Genomic DNA, 23,794 nt, shown 5'->3' with positions numbered 1-23,794 from the left:
CTGTGGAGCCATTTTGTTGGAGCCTTCTCCTCGCGCGCAATGCATCTCGGTCGCTACAAACATGTCCGCGCCGCTGTCATTCAACTCCACGTATCAGAAGGCAACAGCGTGAGGAGCTACGTGGCCCCGCCCCCTCACCTCAGTAACCTGTCAGAAAGGCACAGTCACTGTCCAGTAGAATAGCCGTGCTTGGCATACGCTCCGCCCCCTGCCACAAGAATCCACCAATCACACGCCTCCCCGCCACAGTGCTCGGCCTGGGATGACGCAGCGAGCATTTTCCGGACAGCCGGGAGGGCGGGCAGAATAATAAAAACAAATCCGTGCTGAGGGCGGGATATAAAGCGGAGCTGACGCCTTGACGTCTACGCGCAGCAGCGATCGCGGCCGTGGGCGGGAGTGAGTGCAGCTCTGCAGACCGGCGCTCTCGTGCAGTTCAGCGTGTGCTCGCCGCCCGGCCGCCCCTCTCCTTCAGCAGCAGTCGGTGGATGCAGCGCCTTCGGGTCTAAACCAAAGGCAAAACAGTGGAGGCGCCAAAGATGCCGCCGGCCAAGTCGCGGAAGATCGCCATCCTCGGGTATCGCTCCGTGGGTGAGTGTCTGCGGGGCCCTGCCGGTACACGTGTCTGCCCGGACACCGGGGAGGGCGGCGCTCTGTGACCTTTAGCCCCGTCCCCTGCCTCACGGCTGACCCCGGTCACGTGCCTCAGTCCCTGAGGTACTTGCCTGAACCCCCCCCCCCCCCCCCCAAATCAAGTGCCACTGTCTCAGGGGTGGCTGTCCTGCACCCCCCCCAGTCATATGCTTATGGTGGTTGCCCGCCCTATTTCCCCCCCCCCGTCATATGCCTCCATTACCAGGGCAGCTGCCCTGTCCAAAACCCTAGTCATGTGCCTCTGTCCCTGGGGTGGCTGCCCTGTCCTTTCCCTTCTCACCACCTAGTCGTGTGCTTTCTTTAGTCTTTGAGGTGGCTTTCTCCCCACCCCCTTGAAAGAGGGGCTGTACTAGTGGCCAGTGCCCCATCTGATGGCTCATGATGCTGGATATATACTAGAATCGGGTGCATTGATTGTTGGGACTCCAGTTCATTGGCATGGTCAATCTTGTGTAGAGTGGGAATATTGAGAATCCCTTCGAGGACCCCTAGGCACCTTTTGGCTAGCCTGGCATGATGCCTGCCCAGCTAATTGTGGTGGAAAATTTGCATGCTTCCTGCCCACTAGATGACCCGGGCCAAATTAAGGCTCATAGGTTCACTGGCATGAAATTCACTGACCTTGGGAATGGCAGCTGAGCCACACCAGTTTTTTTTTGTTTTTTTTTTTTTTTTTTTTTAATTTTACGGATCTGTCGCAGATTGTGTAAAAACTGATGAGATTGTTCCCTGTCAAAAACGGAGACAAATAACGTATCAGTCGCCAGATTACGGTGGATCCTGCACCCTTAGGCTTCCATTCTACCAAACAACGTACACAAAAAACGTTACTGTGGCCATTGTTTTCGTCCGCCGGACAAACATTTTTTTTTTTTTGTCAAGCGATGGATGAAATGTGAGGCCATCGCTAATACAAGTCAATGATAAAAAAACGGATCCAGCGCTGGATCCGTTTTTCAAAATTCGAAGGATTGTAACTAATGGCAAAAAAATGGATGTGGAAGGGGCCTCATGGCCGGGTTTTTAACTTGGGTTTTTCTTGGAAAATCTGTCCCCTTTCATTTTGAGTCCTGGGATGCCACAGATGGGGTTGCATGCAGATTGCTAGCATATTAAAGGGGTGAAGGCTGAGATGCCAGCATGACACTAGAGAATCTGCTCTGCTGCCCTAGTAATCCTGGGTGCCATGATCCAGAGTAATAAATAAGCTTTGTAGTCTTTGTGCATGAATTTTGATCAGAAAAGCACTCAGGGTGATGCCAAGGATTGCTATGGAGTAAGCACTGTGCTGGGCTGTGAAGGTAGAGACCCCCTGTGATCTTAGACCTGCAGCGTCCGCTCACTGATTTCACCATCACTTGCTGATTACAAATGCCATCACTCAGTTTAATTCTGCTGAGAACCATTGAGCTCTGCTGTGTCCAAAGTGAGCTGTGCGCATATTGCGTGTTTGAAGCAGAAAACTGCTGCAAATGCTGGTGTTGGCAGGAACTGCGCTGTGTAACATGGGTGCGTGCTTTTTTGGTTTCCCCATCTGAGATGGCGCAAACTGAAAGAATGGACGAGCTGCGGATTTGAAAAAAGGCACTAAAGGGAACCTGTCACCCGACTTGGCGACTATAACCTACGGCCACCACCAGTGAGCTTTTATATGCAGCATTCCAGAATAGTTGTGTGTGTGTGTACACTGCATTTTCACCTGCGGTTTTGCTGCAGAAGTTTCTTGAGAAATGGTTGTAACCTTTCTGCAGACATTTCCCAGCAAAACCTATGGGAAAAAAAAGGGTGTGGGGTGTGTGGTGGTTTTTTTTTTTTTTCCCTCGAACATTCTTTCTGCAGAATTTCTTGAGAAAATGTGCATGTCACTTCTTTTCCGCAGGTACCTGTGGTTTTTGCCATAGATAATGGTAAAAAAAAAAGCACAGGTACAACTCGCGGCAATACCGCGGGTGCGTTATTACTGCTATTTTTGCCGCGGGTGCAGTATTCTGCCACAGGGTGTGGATTTTTTCTTAAGAAAAATCCATTTTCTAGTGCGCACATAGCCTGAGAGCCCAGGCTGCGCTGTATAATGTAAAAATCACTTTTATTGTACTCTCCTACAAGGGTGGTCCGGTCCAATGGCTGTCGCTGCTCTCCAATCCGGCACCTCCTCTCTGCTGTGATTGCTGCCCTCCTTTTGACCAAACCCAATGTCAATGAGTTGTCCTGTAATCCGCACAAGCCGGCATTGGGTCCTGTGCAGGCGCTCTCTGATCTGCCCTTAAGGCACATCAACGTATTGTAGTGCGCATGTACGAGTTGTCTTTCACCTTTCCTTGTGCCTGCGCATTGCAGTACTTCTACCTGCCGTCAGTATGGTAAATCAAAGTGCGCATGTGCAGGACCGCAATGCCGACCTGTGTGGATGATGTAGGACGCGTCGTCCATACTCTGCTGTATAGGAAGACGGCAATTGCAGCAGACGAGGCGCCGGACCAGAGAGCAGCGACACTCATCAGACCGGACCACCCCCAGGTGAGTTTTATAAGTGATTATTTATTTCTTCATTTTTTTTTTTACATTCTATAGCGCGGCCTGGGCTTATATAGATCATTCTAGAATACTGTAAATAAGAGCGCACTGGTGCTTGCTGCAAGTTAGTCGCCAAATCTGGTGACAGGTTCCCTTTAAGGCTTTATTTTTTATTTTTGTGGCCCATGAGCCTGATACTATGCTACACATGTTAAGACCACTTGCACTTGCTAATTGGCCATTAACGCTAGAACTACTGTACTCGTGACACCTATATAGAAATACATGGTGCAAAGTAGTCAAAATGGCTACCTCCCAGTAGTTCTAATGTTAAACAAGCTAAATTTCTGTCTCAATGGTGTTGATAAGGGGGGCTCTTGCATTGATGGCCAGCCTAGAGCAGTAAGCGTCCTGTCCCATACAACCCAATTTATGACCCTTCACTTCTGATTCTTGTCTAAATGAGCCTTCAAGATTAATTTTTCCAGCAAAATCTATTTAGAGGCTCCAATGTGGGTTTATGATCTAATGTGAAGGATGCAGTGCGGGGTCTCTGGCTGTGGAGTGCTATGGGCAGTGTATTCTGTGCACAGGCCATATGGATGTGGTGAGGTCTATTGATTAGTGCATGTGGGGTTTCACCAGTTCTTTAGATGTGTACAGAACATGGTGACTCCACCTCACATTTCCTGAACATAAAGGCAGCAGATGACAATCCAGGTCACACTGCTGATCTGGAAACATCACCGCAGTACTCTGGTGACCCCTGTATTCATGGGCATTCTGTAGCTTCATAATGCTGATCTTTCCCACAGCAACTGGGCAATCAGGACACTTTCTATATATTGCAATAAACACAAATGCCCTTTAGGAAAGCTCTGTGCTCTTTACCAACCCAGATCAGGCCTTGCTGAGTGTAAGGGTTATCAGTCGTCCATAATCTGATTGCAATGCACAACTTGGGTACATAAAAATCTTCAAATCCAAAGACAGATTCTTAAGCCCTGTCAAAAAGCACAAAATGTACCCTATTATATTCTGCAACATTATTGGAAATTCTTGCGGTTTTTTTTGTTTTTTCTTGTAGAAGACTGCAGATCTTCTCTGAAGGATCCAGCTGTAGTCTCCCTCATGTTTACTGAAAATATGTAACTTAAAATTAATCGCACAACCTGAGGCTTTGAAACATTTCGGCATGGTCTCCACTATGGACTTAAATTTTGAGTCTTTTGCTATCTTGAAGTGTCTTCACAAATACTTTAAAGAGAATCTGTCAGCAGGTTTTTGCTATGTAAGCCGAGGACAGCATGAAGTAGGGGTCAAAAAGCAACTTTGCCTCTAATCTGTATGTGAGCTATTGTTTACTTAAAACTAATGGTTTTATTACCCTGTGATAAACATTGCAGGCCTAGAAAAGGCACTTGCAGGGGAGTCTGGCACACCCCCTGTTGTGGTTGATACATCAGTTAATGCGTAGTCTTTGAGAGCCTGGTGTAGGTGGGACAGCTCCCTGGGCTCAGCTACATGCAGAGCTCCATTCTTTGTGAGAACTGCTGCAGCTAGTAATCTGTGATATACTATTTGGATCCAGAATCTGTCTACATTGTGATTCTGTTAGATGAGGTAGCAAAATCCTGCTGACAGATTCCCTTTAAAAGAATCCCAAGCTTATCATCCCTGTTGCTCATTGTAATCAGTGTAAGATTTTTCCATCAGCCGAGGGACATCACCACAATACACTAGAGCACGGTCTTGAGTATGGAGGAATTCCATTTGGAATTATATTCTATTAGAAGCTTATGGAGTCGGTGTTTGTGAAACTGTGCATGATGGAATTTGATTTTTTTTTTTTTTTTTTTTTGATCGCTGAAATTTGTAAAATTATGTAATTCACATTTTCAAACAATCTTGCCCTTAAGCGTGCTTTACACACTACGATATATCTAACGAGATGTTGGCGGGGTCACGTCGTAAGTGACGCACATCCGGCATTTAGTGATATCGTAGCGTGTAACAACTGTGTGACGGTGAACGAGCAGAAATACTCACCTTCTCGTTCGTCGTTGACATGTCGCTCATGTTCTAAAAATTGAACGACCAGTTGTTCGTCCCCGAGGCGGCACACATCGCTCCGTGTGACACCTTAGGAACGCTTAACTCAGCTTACCTGCGTCCCGCCGGCAATGCTGAAGGAGGTGGGCGGGAGGTTACGTCCCGCTCATCTCCGCCCCTACACTTCTATTGGGCGGCCGCTGTGACGCCGAACGTCCCTCCCCCTTCAGGAAGTTGATATTCGCCCACAGCAAGGTCGTTTGGAAGGGAAGTACGTGTGACGGGGGTTACAGCATTGTGCGACATGGGCAAGAAATTGCCCGTGCTGCCCAAACTATGGGGGTGGGTGCGATCGCACGACAAATCGACACATGTAAAGCAGCCTTTAGGGTATGTGCCCACAATCAGGAGTCCTGACCTGCGGGGCCACATGTCTCCTCCGCAGGAGACCACAGCTGATTGTACCCACGATCAGGGTGCAGTGCGCTGCGGTCTCTCACTTGTGTTCTCCCTACGGAGGACGCATGTGAATCCGCAGCAAACAGTTGAGATGCTGTGGTCTGGAAAGACGCACCACAGGTCAGTGTTTGCTGTGGGGGGAAAAAAGCACAGTGGGCACAAGATCTCTAGAAATCCCATCCACTATGCTTGTACAAGGCAGCGTTTTAGATGCAGCTGACGTATGCTGCATCAAAATCTGCAAACACTGATCGTGGGCTCGCACCCTTACAGACATGTTATCTATTTTGCAGGTTAACTTCACATTGCTTTTAGAGGCTTTCCCACAATTGACTCTAATTATTGGAATTAATGTTCCACTGATCAGCAGAGCAGTGGTCCTGACTTCCTCCATGAGGAGCAGTTTATACAGGATGACGGTTGAGCATGTGCGATGCTAGTAATACTCCGTCACTGCCAGACTCATTCCCCCCCCCACTATGTAATGTGTAAAGGAACAGGAGATTTAAAGCTGGTATCTAGTGATTGGTGCAACCCCCAGTGGTCAGATTAGTATCACCTTTTCCAATGTAGAAAAAATATCTTTAGGCCCTGTGCGCACTTGCCGGTTTTTGCCACGGTTTTCATGCAAGTTTCACTGCATGTTATGTTCATAACATCTCTGCAGTGATTCACCAGCAAAACCTATGGGGGGAAAAAAAATGCTGTGCGGATTTTGACAGCTGCATGTTTTGCTGTGGGATTCCCACAGCAAAAACAATTGCATGTCACTTCTTTTCCGCATGTCGCTGTGGGATTTCACTCCATTGACTGCCATGTAATCGTGAAATCCCGCAGGGAATAACGCAGGCAGCAAATCCTGTGCGGTTCATTGCGTTATTCCCTCCGGTATTTCACGGTTTACCTGCGGTAATGTTCATCTTTGCCCTGTGGTTTGCAGGGAAGTGATGTCGTCATGACAGTAAGAGGAAGTGGCACAGAGCATAAACCAGGGCTGTGGAGTCGGTAAGCCAAACCTTCGACTCCGACTCCGACTCCTCAAATTCTCTTGCACCGGCTCCGGCTCCGGCTCCGACTCCGACTCCGACTCCGACTCCGACTCCGACTCCGACTCCTACATATATTGCTTAGTTAGGTGAAAAATTTATTGTAGTACATGAATATGTGTATGTGAACATCAGACATTTAATAATTTTTATGATACGATAATCAAGATATTTGGATAGAACATAAAATATATTTATTGGAATACAACTTTAGAACACAAAAAACTGTAATAAATTGTAAATATGTAATACACTATGTAATATACAGTAGATTACATATATATCTTGTGTGTGTATATACACTGTGTGTGTGTGTATATATATATATATATATATATATATATATATATATATATATATATATATATATATATATATATATATATATATATATATATATATTACATATTTACAATTTATTAGTTTTTTGTGTTCTAAAGTTGTATTCCAATAAATATTTTATGTTCTATCCAAATATCTTGATTATTGTATCATAAAAACAATTAAATGTCTGATGTTCACATTGTACTACAATAAATTTTTCACTTAAATATAAGCATTATACTAAATGTTATTATTTAGTAAAATATTCAGCACATTCTGCATTGCACTCCTGTCCCCAATTTATTATATATTTTAGGAGTCGGAGTCGGTGCATTTTATACCGACTCCGACTCCGACTCCGACTCCACCAAAATGAGCTCCGACTCCGACTCCGACTCCACGACTCCGACTCCGACTCCACAGCCCTGGCATAAACGCACACATATCGCACTCACACAGACATATAGAATACACATACAAATCAAACTGACATATAGGAAAAAAAAACGCATGAGCTCTGCCGTATTTATACCTTCCAGCCGAGGTAAACACAGTGGCAGCCCGGTATTCTCAGGCTGCTGCCCCCCCCCCCCCCCAAGCTGAGACTTAGTCCGCAGCTGCCCCGGGACTGTCGCATCCATTATGCGGCAGTACCGGAGTGTCCCCAGCTCTTCCTGTTGCTGTGATGCGGTGGCAATCCAGGGTAATATAAGGAGTTAATGGCGGCGGATAGCTGCCACTAAGTCCAGGCTTTATCGTGGCAGCGTCTGAGACAGCTGACATGATCAGCCTGTAAGTAAAGTGAAAAAACACACCGAAAAATCCTTTTATTTTAAATAAACCACAAAAAAAGCCCCTGGTTCACCATTTTATTAACGCCCTCCAAAACACAAAGCTCCGGCGTAATCCACGGCCTGTGATGCTTGCATCCAGCCGCGACTGACATTGTACAGAATGCAGCCTCGCAGCGAGACAGCAGAGGTAACCACAGGCCATTTCTCACGACCGGCAATGTGAACACTACCGACCAGAAGTGCAGCGTGTGCTCACAGGGACTATCCCTCTATCTATCCCTCTGTCTATTCTTTTATCTGTCTATTATCCATCTCGGAAGGACATTTGTTTTTTTTTTTTTTCGTTTTTTTTTCAATGTGCTTTATTGCATTACAGCACATGTACCAACCCGCATGCAGTTTTCTGGTGCAGTTTGCCTTTTTTTTTTTCTGCGGTGCGGTAATCTTTCAGACCCTGCGGCATTTTCTTAAGAAAATTCCGTTTTCCAGTGCGCACAGGGCCTTAGGATTCTTGGTGTTTGGGAAGATTCTGTCCTCTCTGCAGTCAAGCTTTGCTTGGTGAATAAAAGCACACTAGCTGGGGCTGGGTGGGGGTGCTACCTGTTTTGACTACTGCTGGTGAGAACAAAGCTTTCCATAACCTTTACATTCCCAATGCAGCATGTTTAGTGTCTTGCCAGCACCTAATCCTGGAAAACATTAGTTCAGGCCCCTATTCTAAACTTGGTCCACTAATGATCCCAGTCATATCTGACAACTGCTATAACTGGCCACCAGGTTGCTTTAGGCGGCATTTTGACAAATGAGTCATAGGTTTCACTTAAGCACCAAGACTTACAGATCTTACTTTAACATCATTGTAAAGGTTAGATAGATCTAACTATCAGTGCTATACTGACTATAGGATGCTGAATATAAGCATACCTTTGTTCAGAGATTGGAGGTCTTATTTCAGAAATATGTAAAGTACCAGCAATGCACTGCTATTTGACAGGTGCAACAGGAAAGGACTGTGGGTCAGGCCTTCGATTTATTCCCATGCAGTCTGCTTGCCTGGCATTCCTCCCCCTATTACCATCGTGGATGTAAATTCTGGCATACAGAGGTGGGAATAGATGGCAAAACCTGACCCATATACTCCTGCCTCTGTTGCACCTGTCAAACAGCAGTGCATTGCTGGAACTTTACTTGCATAGTTGTGAAATAAAACCTCCAATCTCAAAACAAAAGCTATGCTTGCATTCAGCATCCTAGAGCCAGTATAGCACTGGCTTTACTTTACATATGAATATCCTGCTGGTTGGTTCCCTGTAAGCAAGTTTAAGTGATCTCTAAAAGGAAAACTTAATGACCAGTTTCTCTGGATTTTAGGCATATGTATGTCTGTCATCTTTCACATTTTAAAAATTACATAGGAAAATGGGCTGATGCAAGTTTAAACACCCTTGGAGATTTGTGTGCTCTCAAAACTTTGACCAAGGTATCGGACCTTAATTGGCCTTTTAGGGTTATGCCTTGTTCACTCTGGTCCTTGTTGGGAAAGGCCAGGTGATATTAAGCTGTGAAATTTGCAGAAATCCATACTCTAAAATTGTGCCAAAAAGCAGCAGCTATGTTTTTTTTTTTTTTTTTTGTAGCTGCCTAGCACTCTGAAAATGGAGGCCCACAATGCAGGGGAAGGCTATACGATGGAAAAGAATTTTCAAGTTGCCATTTCCTCAGTTTGAAATGGCAGTTAAAGCTGCCTTCACATCAGCGGTATTCTGGTGCAATGCTGGAATCCGTCAAATGCGGTACAGTTCAATATAGTTAATGGCATCAGGGCTTGTCTAGATTGTGTTAGGGAGCTCTTTGCCTAGATAGCCAATTCAACTCACAGATGTGGCACATCAAGATGACTTTATCCTCTACAGAATTTGTAGAAATGTCATTGAATCCATTCTTCCCTCTACCTGTGAAATGTTCCTCATGCCATTAGTGGCAACACAACCACAAAGCATGATTGATCCACCCCCATGCTTAATGGTTGGAGAAGTTCTTTATGAAATTTCGTGCCCTCTTGTCTACACATACCTTTGATTTTTGGTGACAAAGTTGACATTTTTAATTTTGTGTATGTGAGTAAATTAAGAAGCTGTGATTTCAAGGATTTTGGTGCTGGACTTTCCTTTTTTCCTGCTTTATATGGTTGCCAAGCTTAGTCCGTGCACCTGTGGGTCTGCTGGACTTGAGCTTTCCTTTACCTCTTAAACCTTCCAGGTTTTTTGCAGTCAGATGGGGTTCTGAATTGCCTCACTAGGAATCCATTGAGCAGCTCCTAAATGTTGCAGACCTTATCTTGACCACCCGTTTGGTTGCGCGCACATCAGCGGTATTCTGCCGCAATGCCGGATCCGCCAGAAATGCGGTACAGTTCAATACAGGGGAATCACAGCAAGATAAGGTCACATGATGCTGTGGCCACATGTAACCCAAGCTTGTGAAACATATCTGAGATCAAGGCCTTTGGTGTACATGGAAAGTCATTAGATCTTTGAGTTCAGTTCATGACAAATGGCAGCACAAATGCATTTTCAGTATCTTTTCAATCAGTCCTTAAATTTAACTCATCAGACCCACATAAGCACATCTTCAGTGAATTTCCCTTCATAACTTGTTTTTTCTTATTTCAGGAAAGTCTTCACTCACCATTCAGTTTGTTGAAGGACAGTTTGTGGATGCTTATGACCCAACTATAGAAAACAGTAAGTGACTTGTAAAATATCTTTTTTCCACAAATTAAAATTTCTAGTGCCACACCTATAACCTCTGAAGACCTTAGTCATTGAGATTCGACAGGTAAGGGCCTGCTAATGGAGGTCTCAACAGAATGTGTAGGGGTCCCATCTAAATGGGCTAATCAAAGTCAATCTGCCAGTGTGGGCTAAGAACCTCCCGGACGTGGGGAGCAGTAAATGGTCATTTTTGGATTAGGCAGCAAAAGCCACCCCTTTATAATGGGGGACACTGAGGCTGAGCGGCATATTACACCCTCTGACCTGTAATCTTATATTCTTCCATGCTTGCCTTTCAGCCACCTGGCCGCTCTCCATACACTGTGCAATAAGGAAAGTGCACAGCTTGGCTCTGTTATCTCAAATCCTGCAAACTGGAGCAGATAAGAGGCCAACTTGCTAATACTAAGCAGTTGCCCATGGGTTAATTCATGTTTAGTTGTGTTAACAAGTAGTTTTGGGGTTTTTTTTTTGGGGGGGGGGGGGGGTGTCTGTTCTCTTCTCCATATAAGAGCAACCTTGATTTCCAGTGATGCATTGATGTCTTCTGCAGATCTACCAGTTGTGTAAATGTTGAGCTATATAACCCCACCCACATCACTGCTTGCCAGCTGTCTATGTATACACTGCATAGGCCAGTGATGGGCAACCTTTTGAGCTTGGTGTCAAAATTTGCCAAAAAACGAACATAACTTGGGTGGTGTCACCTTGAGAAAAAACATTTTGCGACATGTATAGTTTAAATAACAAATATGTATAATTATTTAACTTACCTGCTTAGTGACTTCTTTGTTCATCTGTCAGTTGGTTTATTTTGTTGGTCTTGCTATTTAACTTGTGTGGGGTGCCGTGAACTAAGATAAGTGAGGGGGAGGGGGAATTCTTCCAGTGATGGCGAACCTGTGGCACTCCAGCTGTTGCAAAACTACAATTCCCATAATGTCTTCACAGCCAAAGCTTTTGCTTTGAATGGCCAGGCATGATGGGAATTGTAGTTTTGCAACAGCTAGACTGCCACAGGTTCACCATCACTGATTATTTTTAGTGGCTTTTTTTGTTGCTGAATTTCATTGGCTGAGTGGTAACTCAGATATTCTCTTAATAATTGCATCTTTATTCTGCATATCATGAAATAGAACTGGTGCACATCTCAAGAGTTTCTTTAATAAATTCTCCCTCACTGAGTGCTCTTCCATGCTGAGCTATGGAGTGAGCAGACTTGCAGATGTTAAATTTGTAGAGCTTTTTACAAATTTAAGGATGGAATTAGATTGGCTCTTATGAAGGTGTAGCTGCCTGGAAATGTATTCCTTCCTTTCATCCTCACTTCTTTTTTTTTTTTTTTTTTTTTCTCCAAGAGCTGGGAATGATTAGTTTCAAAATGTCTATTTATATTCCACGTTCTGCTTACTACCGTTTCACTACATAGAACGCAAAATGATCTGCCATTTTTTTCTATAATGCCATACATCTCAGTCCATGTCTCTTGAAAGGGTCGGCTACTGCTACAACCACTCCCTTTACTTAACTTTGTTTTTTTTATTTTGTGGCTTCTCCATGAGAGGGGCAGTGAGAAGATTTATAGTTAGCCCTGCAGGCAATTAGGGGTTAACTAACCGAACTGACCATATGATGGCACATGTAACTGTCTTTTAGGAAAGGGCAGAGTTAATAAGCAGAAATAGGGGTTAATAAGGATGCACAACAGTAATGGTGGTGAAATGGAGTCTGTACTATGCTGCAAGATGGCGTTCTTATGTAAATTAATGGCGGGAAACGGCACCCATAGCACAGGCCTCTTCCAGCCTCCCCCTCACTTAATCTCAGTAATGGCCAATGACACCCCACAGTTCACTGGATGATGGTTGCTGTAGTAATCACAGGGCCTCCAGACAGCGATCACCTCAGGCTTCAGAAGTGCGTCCCCCGCGGCATTGCGCTGCTCCCTCCTACCGGAAGTCCCAGCCCTAGACGCTCTGCCCCGGAGCTCTGTTTGGGCCTACAGACCTCCGGCACAGACCTCCTGCATGGCATCCAATCCGATAAAAAAATCGGAAAGGCTTGCCATGCTATTTAAAGGATGCTTAATTTCTATGGGGCCGCGGCCAGCAGCCACGTGCCACTGAAAATGACTATGCGTGTCAGCACTGACACGCGTGTCATAGGTTCGCCATCACTGGCATAGGCAGAAAGCTGACAGTCAGTGGTGTTGGTGGTGACAGAGCTCATTTATACAGAGGGCTACCTAGCAGCAGGTTTACTAGTCTTCCAGTAATATCCTGCTGATGAATCTAATTTTATAAACTATAGCAAACAGCCGAGTAAGTGACAGCTGTCTAGAATCTGGATCTCAGCCCCCACATCTTGCAGTATTCAAACTAGTTGGCAAAAATCTAGTGAGAGGTTCCTTTTTAAGGTTTATATAGAACACAATGTAGGAGGTAAGCAACCAACATCAGACTACAATGGCAAACCTGTGGTAGCCATGCTTTCAACCCACTTGGATGTGGACGTTTTGTGGCCCTGCCTTTAGTAGTCAATGGGACTGAAGGGGAACAAAGTCTATCCACAGCACGCCTGCCTCCAGCAGCAATGGGCATTATGGTGCTAAATGCAATTTATATTATATCTAGGCACTGGCTCTCTATCTAGACAAGAGCTTTAATTTTCCTGGGGTAATGTCGCCTACATTATCTGCAGTTTGGCGCTAATCTCCACTCTTTATATTTTCTAGCATTTACCAAACAGATATCTGTGAATGGGCAAGATTATCAGCTTCAACTAGTGGATACTGCTGGCCAAGTAAGTATAGAAGTCATTGGGAGCCATGCTCCCTGATCGTAGCTCCTCCATGTGACACAGGGTGAGGGGGTAAAGTCACTGGTGCAGAAAGCGGCTGTGGGAGGCAGTGCCACACTCCACCTTTGCTTGTGGGTTTTTTTTTTTTGTTTTTTTTTTTTTGTTATACCATATGGCTTAATTAAATTGGCTCACCATAATGGGTAAAGTGCAATGCAAGATATAAAAGTGTGGGTGACTCCAAGTCTTAAGGAGCAGGTGCATGTCAGTGATCTTGCTGTTTAAATGCCACTAGCAATGATTGACAATGGTGTTTAAAGGCTTAAATGCCTTAGTTAATGGTATTCCCATCACAAAGATCAGATCCCAATATGTAGTAGGTGTAATATTAGCAAATACCTCCAGTTAGCGAATCAGGACTATACAACATTTGTTTCTCACCTCATGTGCAGGGCATTGCAGGTTAAGACGCATGGATCTACTGGGGAGAACAATACTATATTTCTAATTGGAAGTATTTGCTAATCTTGAAGATGGGAATACACCTTTTTACTGTGGTCTACATGAAAATGCTGACAGCAGAGGGCACATCACTATTCACGTTGGGATATGGTTAAGATTATCAGCTTTAGGCTATGTGCGCACGTTGCGTACAGTCACTGCAGAAATTTCTGCAGCGATCTGAAGAGCACATGTGCTCTTTAAATCGCTGCAGAAATGTCCGTAGTGAAAAAAAAAGCCGATTCCATGCGCTCTGCCTGCAGCTCCTCCCATAGACAGAGCAGGAGCTGCCGGCAAAGCGCACGGAAGAAGTGACATGTCACTACTTAGAACGCAGCGCTTCGGCAGCAGCCGAAGCGCTGCGCTCTAAAACGCCACGTGCGCACGGCCGCTGCACAATCTCCATAGACTGTGCAGGGGACGCAGGACGCATGCAGTTACGCTGCGCTACAAAGCGCAGCGTAACTGCATGTATTTACGCAACGTGCGCACATAGCCTTAGCCAATCTTGAGATTTCAGGACTGGTAATGTCTCATGAGGTGACATGTAGAATAAAAAATCTTGTCCTTTTTGTATTTTTTTTTTTTCTTTTGTGGTTTGTTTTGGGGGGGGGGAGGGGGGACGTCTGATATGATACCTTTCAGTAAATGTCGATCTGACTAAACAACCCACGCTGCCTGATTTCCCCTTGTGAAATACTAGTCACGTCAGTGGCTCCAGGACCTTCCCATGTAGACAATGCCCCGCTCAGCAGTGATATCCCTGGCTGCGGAGACTCACTGGTGTGATCGGGGAAGGTGAATACAGAGCAGTTTCTTCTGAATAACCTGCCGCCAAGGAATAACACTAAAGGAACAACCTCTTAAGTCACTGCTGTAATGTTCATTACTGTGGAACAGGTTGATCTCTGATCCGCTCCCCTGGTATACTGCTAACTGCAATTACATTCATTACATCTGTTACTATGGAAACAGGGATGTCCTCTTACTGCCTGAATTCATGTGAAACCTTTAAAAATCACATGCCTGGAAAGTGATATTCCTGTAAATTTGTCTTCTAGGATGAATTTTCTATTATTCCTCAGACGTACTCTATAGATATTAATGGATACATCCTGGTATACTCCGTTACTTCCATCAAAAGGTAGGTTCTCTCCAGGGTGGCTTGGTTTGGGCAGGTTCTGGGGAAGATCTGCAATCTCTCGTATGGCTGTAGTCAAGTGCAGCACAGATTCATTAAAATAGTTTCATTTCCAAGGGGCGTTTGTGCGGCCAAAATCGGTGGAAACTCCACAAACTGATATTTAGGTTTGTATTTTTTTGGGGGGGTTGTTGGGGGTTTTTTCTTTGGTTTCCCCAACAACCCCCCCCCCCCCCCCTCTTGTAGACTTGGAGTGTTTCTCATCTTAATAGTATTTTGCCTTCTGAGCTGTAATTGAAGGAATCTTGACCTACCTCTTCAGTGGTTTTTCCGCCCACATGATCCGGAGGTCTGACACTTTCTAATTAGTGTTGGTATAAGTCATCACTTTTGTGTTTTTTTTTTTTTTTGTTTAAATGGCCTTATTTCATTTCAAAGGTAGAATATTGGAGATTTCAGGATTTAAATATTTAAATGGAAACTGTCTTGGCCACCAATCCAAACCTAAGTAGCCATCATACTGTCCTCGTTGTGCTTCTTTAATCTTTTAGTCTGGCCTGTAATGACTTTTTTTTTTTTTTTTTTTTTTATATATAGTGAGTATGGTAAAGACCATGAGATCTCAATGAGTGACCAAGTCCCCCTTCTGACATGTATGGTAACCTATGCCTTTTCTCTTCTAGCTTCGAAGTGATTAAAGTTATTCATGAAAAATTGTTGGACATGGTGGGGAAAGTCCAGTAAGTTGTACTGTCTTTAAAAAGCCAAGCCACTGTGTGATCGCCTCCTCTGACCACATCTCTCTTGCAGGGTTCCTATAATGTTGGTTGGAAACAAGAAAGACTTGCACATGGAAAGGTTTGTGATATCTGTGACCTTAAATATGTCCTATAGTCAGTATTGGAAATGCTAAAGCAGTGAATCTTTCATCCAGAAGGGTTTTTCTATAGTTTAATTAGTAGCATTGCAGCTATGGGCAAAAGCACAGGTTCATTCCATCCTTTCCAGGACAGTTTAGGAAATCTAACCTCTTGCATGGGTACTAAAGGGGGCTTTACACGTGATATCGCTAACTATTTATCGTCGGCGGTCACGGTGTTTGTGACGCACATCCGGTGTCGTTAGCGACATCGCAGCATGTGACACGTACGAGCGACTTACAACTATCGCAAAAGTGGTAACAATCAGTTTTGGAGAGGTCGTCCAAATTTCGTTCTCTGGTGAGTAACTATGTTCGTCCCTGCGGCAGCACACATCACTGTGACACCGCAGAAGCGACAAACATCTTACCTGCCTCCACCGGCAATGCGGAAGGAGGTGGGTGGGATGTTACGTCCCACTCATCTCAGCCCCTCCGCTTCTATTGGACGGCTGCCGTGTGACGCACGACTCGCGCCCCCCCCCCCCTTAGAAAGGAGGCAGATCGCCAGCCAGAGTGTCGCAGGGAAGGTAAGTCCATGTGACGGGTGTTAGCGATTGTTGTGCGCCACGGGCAGTGATTTGCCCATGTCTCACAACTGACTGGGGGGGTTTATGCTCGCTAGTGATATTGGTACTGATATCGCAGCGTGTAAAGACCCCTTTAGGGTAGCTCTTCTGGATGTGAGCCTGTAAAATTTTGCGTATCTTTAAAAAAAAAATGCAACATATTAATCATACAGTTTTCCTGCAAATCTGCCCCTTGTATGAAGGTGAATTTGATGTGTCTGGTAATTCATTACTAGGCTACATAGTTGAAAAACGTTCTGCATGCTGATTCCTTGAAAGATCGTAACTAATGAGCAAGCACTAAGGTGCTCGGTACTCAACCTAACAGCTTGAATGGGCTCAACTCTGGTACCAAGTATAATGGAAGTCAATGGGATACTTGAGCATTTTTCTGGAAGGTCTTCTGGCAATATGCTAGAATTCCCAATTGGCTTCAATCATACTCAATACTAGAGTCATGCCTGTCTGACCTGCCCGTTCCATGTAGTGAGCACTCTAGCATCTTGGTGCTTGCTCATCACTAGTTGTCACACTTATTCCTTGATTGTGTTTTGCAGAGTGATCAGCTATGAAGAAGGTAAAGCCTTAGCAGAGTCCTGGAATGCAGCTTTCTTGGAATCTTCAGCTAAAGAAAATCAGGTCTGTTTCTGGGGTGTACAGACTTTATACTGAAGCAGCTTAGACTTGGTGTTTTCTGAACTGCAGATAGTTTTCCTTATCTAGCAAGATGGAGGCTTCATATTCACTGACAGAACACCTAAACTTAAAATTGGTTGGACTCCTCTAGTTTCACACTACATACAGACTAATCTTAAATGAGACAATTTGTAGGCGCTGCATACATAAAGGAATCTGTTTTTGGTTTCTCCCCACCCCAATCTGAGAGCAGCATATTGTAGAGGCAGACCCTGATTCTTGTGATGTCACTTACTGAGCTCTTTGCTTTCACTTTCATAAAATCAATGTTTTCTCTGCTGATGTAGCAGTTGTACAAAGATCATGAATACACTGGACTACCTAGCGGCATGCTAAGTAGTCCTGTAATGATGATCTACTGCTGATTGACCAATTATCTTACTGGGCTGCTTAGTGCAGTTTTGATAAGTGACACACTGCTGGAATCAGGATCGCTGCCTGTTATGCTGCTCTCAGGATGCAAAAACCTTGACAGTCCCTTGAATGATTGGCCCATAATGTATTGTGAGCTTCTGATAACTACTGCATTGCTTAATCAGATATTGGGCTGTGAGCTGAGGACCTGGGACTGCAGTGACAACAGCTTTAATTTATTCTCTCATCTTTGGTGTTCTTGGCTACATTGCTGTAACGTCAGATTTCATTTGCTTGTTTCATATTGTAAAACTTAGCTCTTGTTCACAGAAATTTTAAAAGGCACCAAACCTATAACACTAACTAATCAGCCATGTGCAGCTAACTTTCATGACTGGCCAATAAAAATGGTTAGTTGTCTAATGCTATGAATATGGGGTCTAGTTCCTTGACTTTTTATGGGGTAGGTCACCCCTTTTCATTACTGACATCAATATTGTGTGGAGAAGCAATGTTTCTCTCAAATACCTTGTTGCAAAAAGTGCCTGAGTGGTGCTATTGTGGTCAGCCCACCCTTCACATGACCACTGGGATCTGGTGATATGTCACTTCAACTGAAGCGGGTCAGTTCATGGTTTGTGGGGGTTTTTTTTGTTAAAAAATCACAAACTTTTATTGTCTCGGTGGCCGAACGTTCATTTGAGCGCCCGGCCGCCGGCATGTGAGCGCTCAGCTGATCGTTCACAATAGTCTGCTGCCGGTAAAACTGTAAAGAGATCCGTTGTGCTATTATATGCAACGCATCCGTCACACAACGCAATGGATGCTGTTCAACAAAAGTGTGAAACTAGCCTGACTTGGCTGTGGGCGCGTTTCACCGCTCATCACAGCCCAGCATCTTTCTGTGCTCTCCTCCTTCACGGCAGGAGCAGTGAAACTCCGCCCACAGCCCAGTCACTCAGACTGGGGCCGGCCGCAGTGACTTCAGGTGAGCAGGAAGTTGACATGACATCAGAGGTCACACAATGGGGAAGCGCGGTCCACAATGGCTCTGCTCACAGGCACTACTGGCAACACAAGGTATGTGGAGAAACAAAAGGTCTCTCTCAAATGTGGTCCATAATGAAAATGGGTGAACCACCTCTTTAATGCAAAGATCACGGTCTCCCTCTGTGAAATGTTTCGTTTTCTTGTTAAAAATTAGTTTTCACAAACTGTAAAATAGCATTTCTTTAAAAACAATACACAACAATCTGAACCTGAAGGCAACAATAACTTATCCTGTTAGTATCTTGGGCACACTTGGGATGTGTTGGGACAAAAGCCAAGCCACGCTTTTATGGGCAAAGTCAGATCTACACTGAAGATGGCTTGGCAAATATATTGTCTTAGGCAAAGCTTTGGTATTTCTTCCATCCTGAGACCCTTCAATATATTGTGGCATACTCTGGCAGTCACTGCTTATGTTTAGCACTTTTGCAGATTGACCTACATACTTGTGTGCATGTGACTATCACTCACTCTTCAAATTAACTTTTTTTTTTTTTTGGGAGGAAAGTGGGGGTGTGAAGTGGATCAGTGCATACATTCCTAAAGTCTACACTGTGGAAAGGCTGCAAAAATTAGTTTATATCTTACGGACTCTGAAGCAAGATCTGTGTCCTATGTTTTGCCACATACTGTTGGTTTTTTTTTGTTTTTTTTTTTTTTTTTTTTTTTTTGATTGCACCTAATCTAGAGGTTTTTTTTATTTTTGCTAAACTTGTAACTTTTTTTTTTTTTTTTTTCCAGACTGCTGTTGATGTGTTTAAAAGAATAATTTTGGAAGCAGAAAAAATCGATGGTGTAGGATCACAAGGGAAGTCGTCCTGCTCTGTAATGTAATTCCACTACTCAAGCTGCGGACACTGGGAATATAGTCTACTTGAATAAGCAAACTGCCTGTTCTACTTCAATACTAGGCTTTTCTGTTAACTATTTCCCCTCCCAGCAGATGTGGTGATGCTATTAATGCCTTGCTACATCTTCTGGGACTGGAGAGTTTACACGGATGTTAAAATAGGGATGGTCACAGCCGCCTTTTATTTTCTGTTTAATTTTTTTATTTTTTTTTCAATTATCTGAAAATCTGACTTCTGTGCAGATGCCTACCATCTTCAACTCTTCAATCACACACTTTCAATTTGTATATCATATTTCTTAATATTATGGCCAATACTTTTACTGGCATTAATTTTTCAGTGTAGTTTGTTTATAATGTAATCACTAATGATACTATTGTTACATTGCCCTTTACTTACCCAGGCTTGAATGTCAGTGTTTCTTTCATTGTTCAGTGTAAACTTGTAAATAAAACTGCTGCAGACCTTGTCTCAATGTCTCTGCTCTTGTATTTAAAATTTGGGAAACCATAATGCTCCAAGCCCAACGGCTTCTTCTAGAGCAGACCTGGGCAAGGGGCGGCCCGCGGGCCACATCCGGCCCGCCTGCTCTCTGTGACCGGCCCGCCCGTCTTCAGCCGGTGCAGTGGAGCCGGGCTGCAGCGTGCCGAGCAAGGAGAGATCCTGTGCAGGTCCGCACTCCGCACAGTCAGTGCAGGCAGCGGAACGCAGGAGTCTTTCCTCTGTTCCCTGCCGGCACTAATTGTCAGTGACACACGCGTGCGCTCTGACGTTGTCAGTGCTGCACTGCGTGTGTCATTTCAAAAGTTCCCGCCGGGCAGGAGAAGGAGCAGCACAGCAGACGGAATAATTCATCCTGCACTGTAGGACCTGCGATGATGTCACGCCCATGTGACTGTGTGGGAGGAGACACAGGATGCCGGGGAGAAAGCAGAGATACTGAATCCTGAAGGAGATGTGGACACATGACTGGTAATGAGAAAAGAGGGGACATGAGGGGGAGGTGGCTGCAGGGTGAGTGCATATGTGGGAACATGGAGCTGCAGGGTGAGTGCATATGTGGTAACATGGAGCTGCAGGGTGAGTGCATATGTGGGAACATGGAGCTGCAGGGTGAGTGCATATGTGGGAACATGGAGCTGCAGGGTGAGTGCATATGTGGTAACATGGAGCTGCAGGGTGAGTGCATATGTGGGAACATGGAGCTGCAGGGTGAGTGGCATATGTGGTAACATGGAGCTGCAGGGTGAGTGGCATATGTGGGAACATGGAGCTGCAGGGTGAGTGGCATATGTGGGAACATGGAGCTGCAGGGTGAGTGGCATATGTGGGAACATGGAGCTGTAGGGTGAGTGCATATGTGGGAAGATGGAGCTGCAGGGTGATTGGCATATGTGGGAAGATGGAGCTGCAGGGTGAGTGCATATGTGGTAACATGGAGCTGCAGGGTGAGTGCATATGTGGGAACATGGAGCTGCAGGGTGAGTGCATATGTGGGAAGATGGAGCTGCAGGGTGATTGGCATATGTGGGAAGATGGAGCTGCAGGGTGAGTGCATATGTGGGAACATAAAGCTGCAGGGTGAGTGCATATGAGGGAAGATGGAGCTGCAGGGTGAGTGCATATGTGGGAAGATGGAGCTGCAGGGTGATTGGCATATGTGGGAACATGGAGCTGCAGGGTGAGTGCATATGTGGGAACATGGAGCTGCAGGGTGAGTGCATATGTGGGAACATGGAGCTGTAGGGTGAGTGGCATATGTGGGAACATGGAGCTGCAGGGTGAGTGGCATATGTGGGAACATGGAGCTGCAGGGTGAGTGGCATATGTGGGAACATGGAGCTGTAGGGTGAGTGCATATGTGGGAAGATGGAGCTGCAGGGTGATTGGCATATGTGGGAAGATGGAGCTGCAGGGTGAGTGCATATGTGGGAACATGGAGCTGTAGGGTGAGTGGCTTATGTGGGAACATGGAGCTGCAGGGTGAGTGGCATATGTGGGAACATGGAGCTGCAGGGTGAGTGCATATGTGGGAAGATGGAGCTGCAGGGTGAGTGCATATGTGGGAAGATGGAGCTGCAGGGTGAGTGCATATGTGGGAACATGGAGCTGCAGGGTGAGTGGCATATGTGGGAACATGGAGCTGCAGGGTGAGTGGCATATGTGGGAAGATGGAGCTGCAGGGTGAGTGCATATGTGGGAAGATGGAGCTGCAGGGTGAGTGCATATGTGGGAAGATGGAGCTGCAGGGTGAGTGCATATGTGGGAACATGGAGCTGCAGGGTGAGTGCATATGTGGGAACATGGAGCTGTAGGGTGAGTGGCATATGTGGGAACATGGAGCTGCAGGGTGAGTGGCATATGTGGGAACATGGAGCTGCAGGGTGATTGGCATATGTGGGAAGATGGAGCTGCAGGGTGATTGGCATATGTGGGAAGATGGAGCTGCAGGGTGAGTGGCATATGTGGGAACATGGAGCTGCAGGGTGATTGGCATATGTGGGAAGATGGAGCTGCAGGGTGATTGGCATATGTGGGAAGATGGAGCTGCAGGGTGATTGGCATATGTGGGAAGATGGAGCTGCAGGGTGATTGGCATATGTGGGAAGATGGAGCTGCAGGGTGATTGGCATATGTGGGAAGATGGAGCTGCAGGGTGAGTGGCATATGTGGGAACATGGAGCTGCAGGGTGATTGGCATATGTGGGAAGATGGAGCTGCAGGGTGATTGGCATATGTGGGAAGATGGAGCTGCAGGGTGATTGGCATATGTGGGAAGATGGAGCTGCAGGGTGAGTGGCATATGTGGGAAGATGGAGCTGCAGGGTGAGTGGCATATGTGGGAAGATGGAGCTGCAGGGTGAGTGGCATATGAGGGAAGATGGAGCTGCAGGGTGAGTGGCATATGTGGGAAGATGGAGTTGCAGGGTGAGTGGCATATGTGGGAAGATGGAGCTGCAGGGTGAGTGGCATATGTGGGAAGATGGAGCTGCAGGGTGAGTGGCATATGAGGGAAGATGGAGTTGCAGTGTGAGTGGCATATGTGGGAAGATGGAGCTGCAGGGTGAGTGGCATATGAGGGAAGATGGAGCTGCAGGGTGAGTGGCATATGTGGGAAGATGGAGTTGCAGGGTGAGTGGCATATGTGGGAAGATGGAGCTGCAGGGTGAGTGGCATATGTGGGAAGATGGAGCTGCAGGGTGAGTGGCATATGAGGGAAGATGGAGTTGCAGTGTGAGTGGCATATGTGGGAAGATGGAGCTGCAGGGTGAGTGGCATATGTGGGAACATGGAGCTGCAGGGTGATTGGCATATGTGGGAACATGGAGCTGCAGGGTGATTGGCATATGTGGGAAGATGGAGCTGCAGGGTGAGGGGCATATGTGGGAACATGGAGCTGCAGGGTGATTGGCATATGTGGGAACATGGAGCTGCAGGGTGAGTGCATATGTGGGAAGATGGAGCTGCAGGGTGATTGGCATATGTGGGAAGATGGAGCTGCAGGGTGATTGGCATATGTGGGAAGATGGAGCTGCAGGGTGATTGGCATATGTGGGAACATGGAGCTGCAGGGTGAGTGCATATGTGGGAAGATGGAGCTGCAGGGTGAGTGCATATGTGGGAAGATGGAGCTGCAGGGTGAGTGCATATGTGGGAAGATGGAGCTGCAGGGTGAGTGGCATATGTGGGAACATGGAGCTGCAGGGTGAGTGGCATATGTGGGAACATGGAGCTGCAGGGTGAGTGGCATATGTGGGAACATGGAGTTGCAGGGTGAGTGGCATATGTGGGAACATGGAGCTGCAGGGTGAGTGGCATATGTGGGAACATGGAGCTGCAGGGTGAGTGCATATGTGGGAAGATGGAGCTGCAGGGTGATTGGCATATGTGGGAACATGGAGCTGCAGGGTGATTGGCATATGTGGGAACATGGAGCTGCAGGGTGATGTGCATATGTGGGAACATGGAGCTGCAGGGTGAGTGCATATGAGGGAAGATGGAGTTGCAGGGTGAGTGGCATATGTGGGAAGATGGAGTTGCAGGGTGAGTGGCATATGTGGGAAGATGGAGCTGCAGGGTGAGTGGCATATGTGGGAAGATGGAGCTGCAGGGTGAGTGGCATATGTGGGAACATGGAGCTGCAGGGTGAGTGGCATATGTGGGAACATGGAGCTGCAGGGTGATTGGCATATGTGGGAACATGGAGCTGCAGGGTGATTGGCATATGTGGGAACATGGAGCCGCAGGGTGATTGGCATATGTGGGAAGATGGAGCCGCAGGGTGAGTGCATATGTG

General features: G+C 45.9%; 1 protein-coding gene across 1 annotated transcript; it reads left to right on the top strand.

Annotated features, from left to right (window-relative positions):
• The first annotated feature begins 260 nt into the window (after nt 1-260).
• Nucleotides 261-19,966, top strand: RHEB (Ras homolog, mTORC1 binding). The gene is made up of 8 exons (XM_075315420.1): nt 261-591; nt 10,516-10,587; nt 13,352-13,419; nt 14,979-15,061; nt 15,742-15,798; nt 15,869-15,916; nt 17,104-17,185; nt 19,388-19,966. The coding sequence occupies exons 1-8, from the start codon at nt 540-542 to the stop codon at nt 19,478-19,480; spliced, it is 555 nt and encodes a 184-aa protein (XP_075171535.1). The 5' UTR covers nt 261-539; the 3' UTR covers nt 19,481-19,966.
• The last annotated feature ends 3,828 nt before the right edge of the window (nt 19,967-23,794 follow it).

This window comes from Anomaloglossus baeobatrachus, chromosome 6 (assembly GCF_048569485.1).
Source record: "Anomaloglossus baeobatrachus isolate aAnoBae1 chromosome 6, aAnoBae1.hap1, whole genome shotgun sequence".
Taxonomy (NCBI): domain Eukaryota; kingdom Metazoa; phylum Chordata; class Amphibia; order Anura; family Aromobatidae; genus Anomaloglossus; species Anomaloglossus baeobatrachus.
The sequence above is the reverse complement of the archived record's forward strand: the minus strand, read 5'-3'. Positions and strand labels throughout refer to the sequence as shown.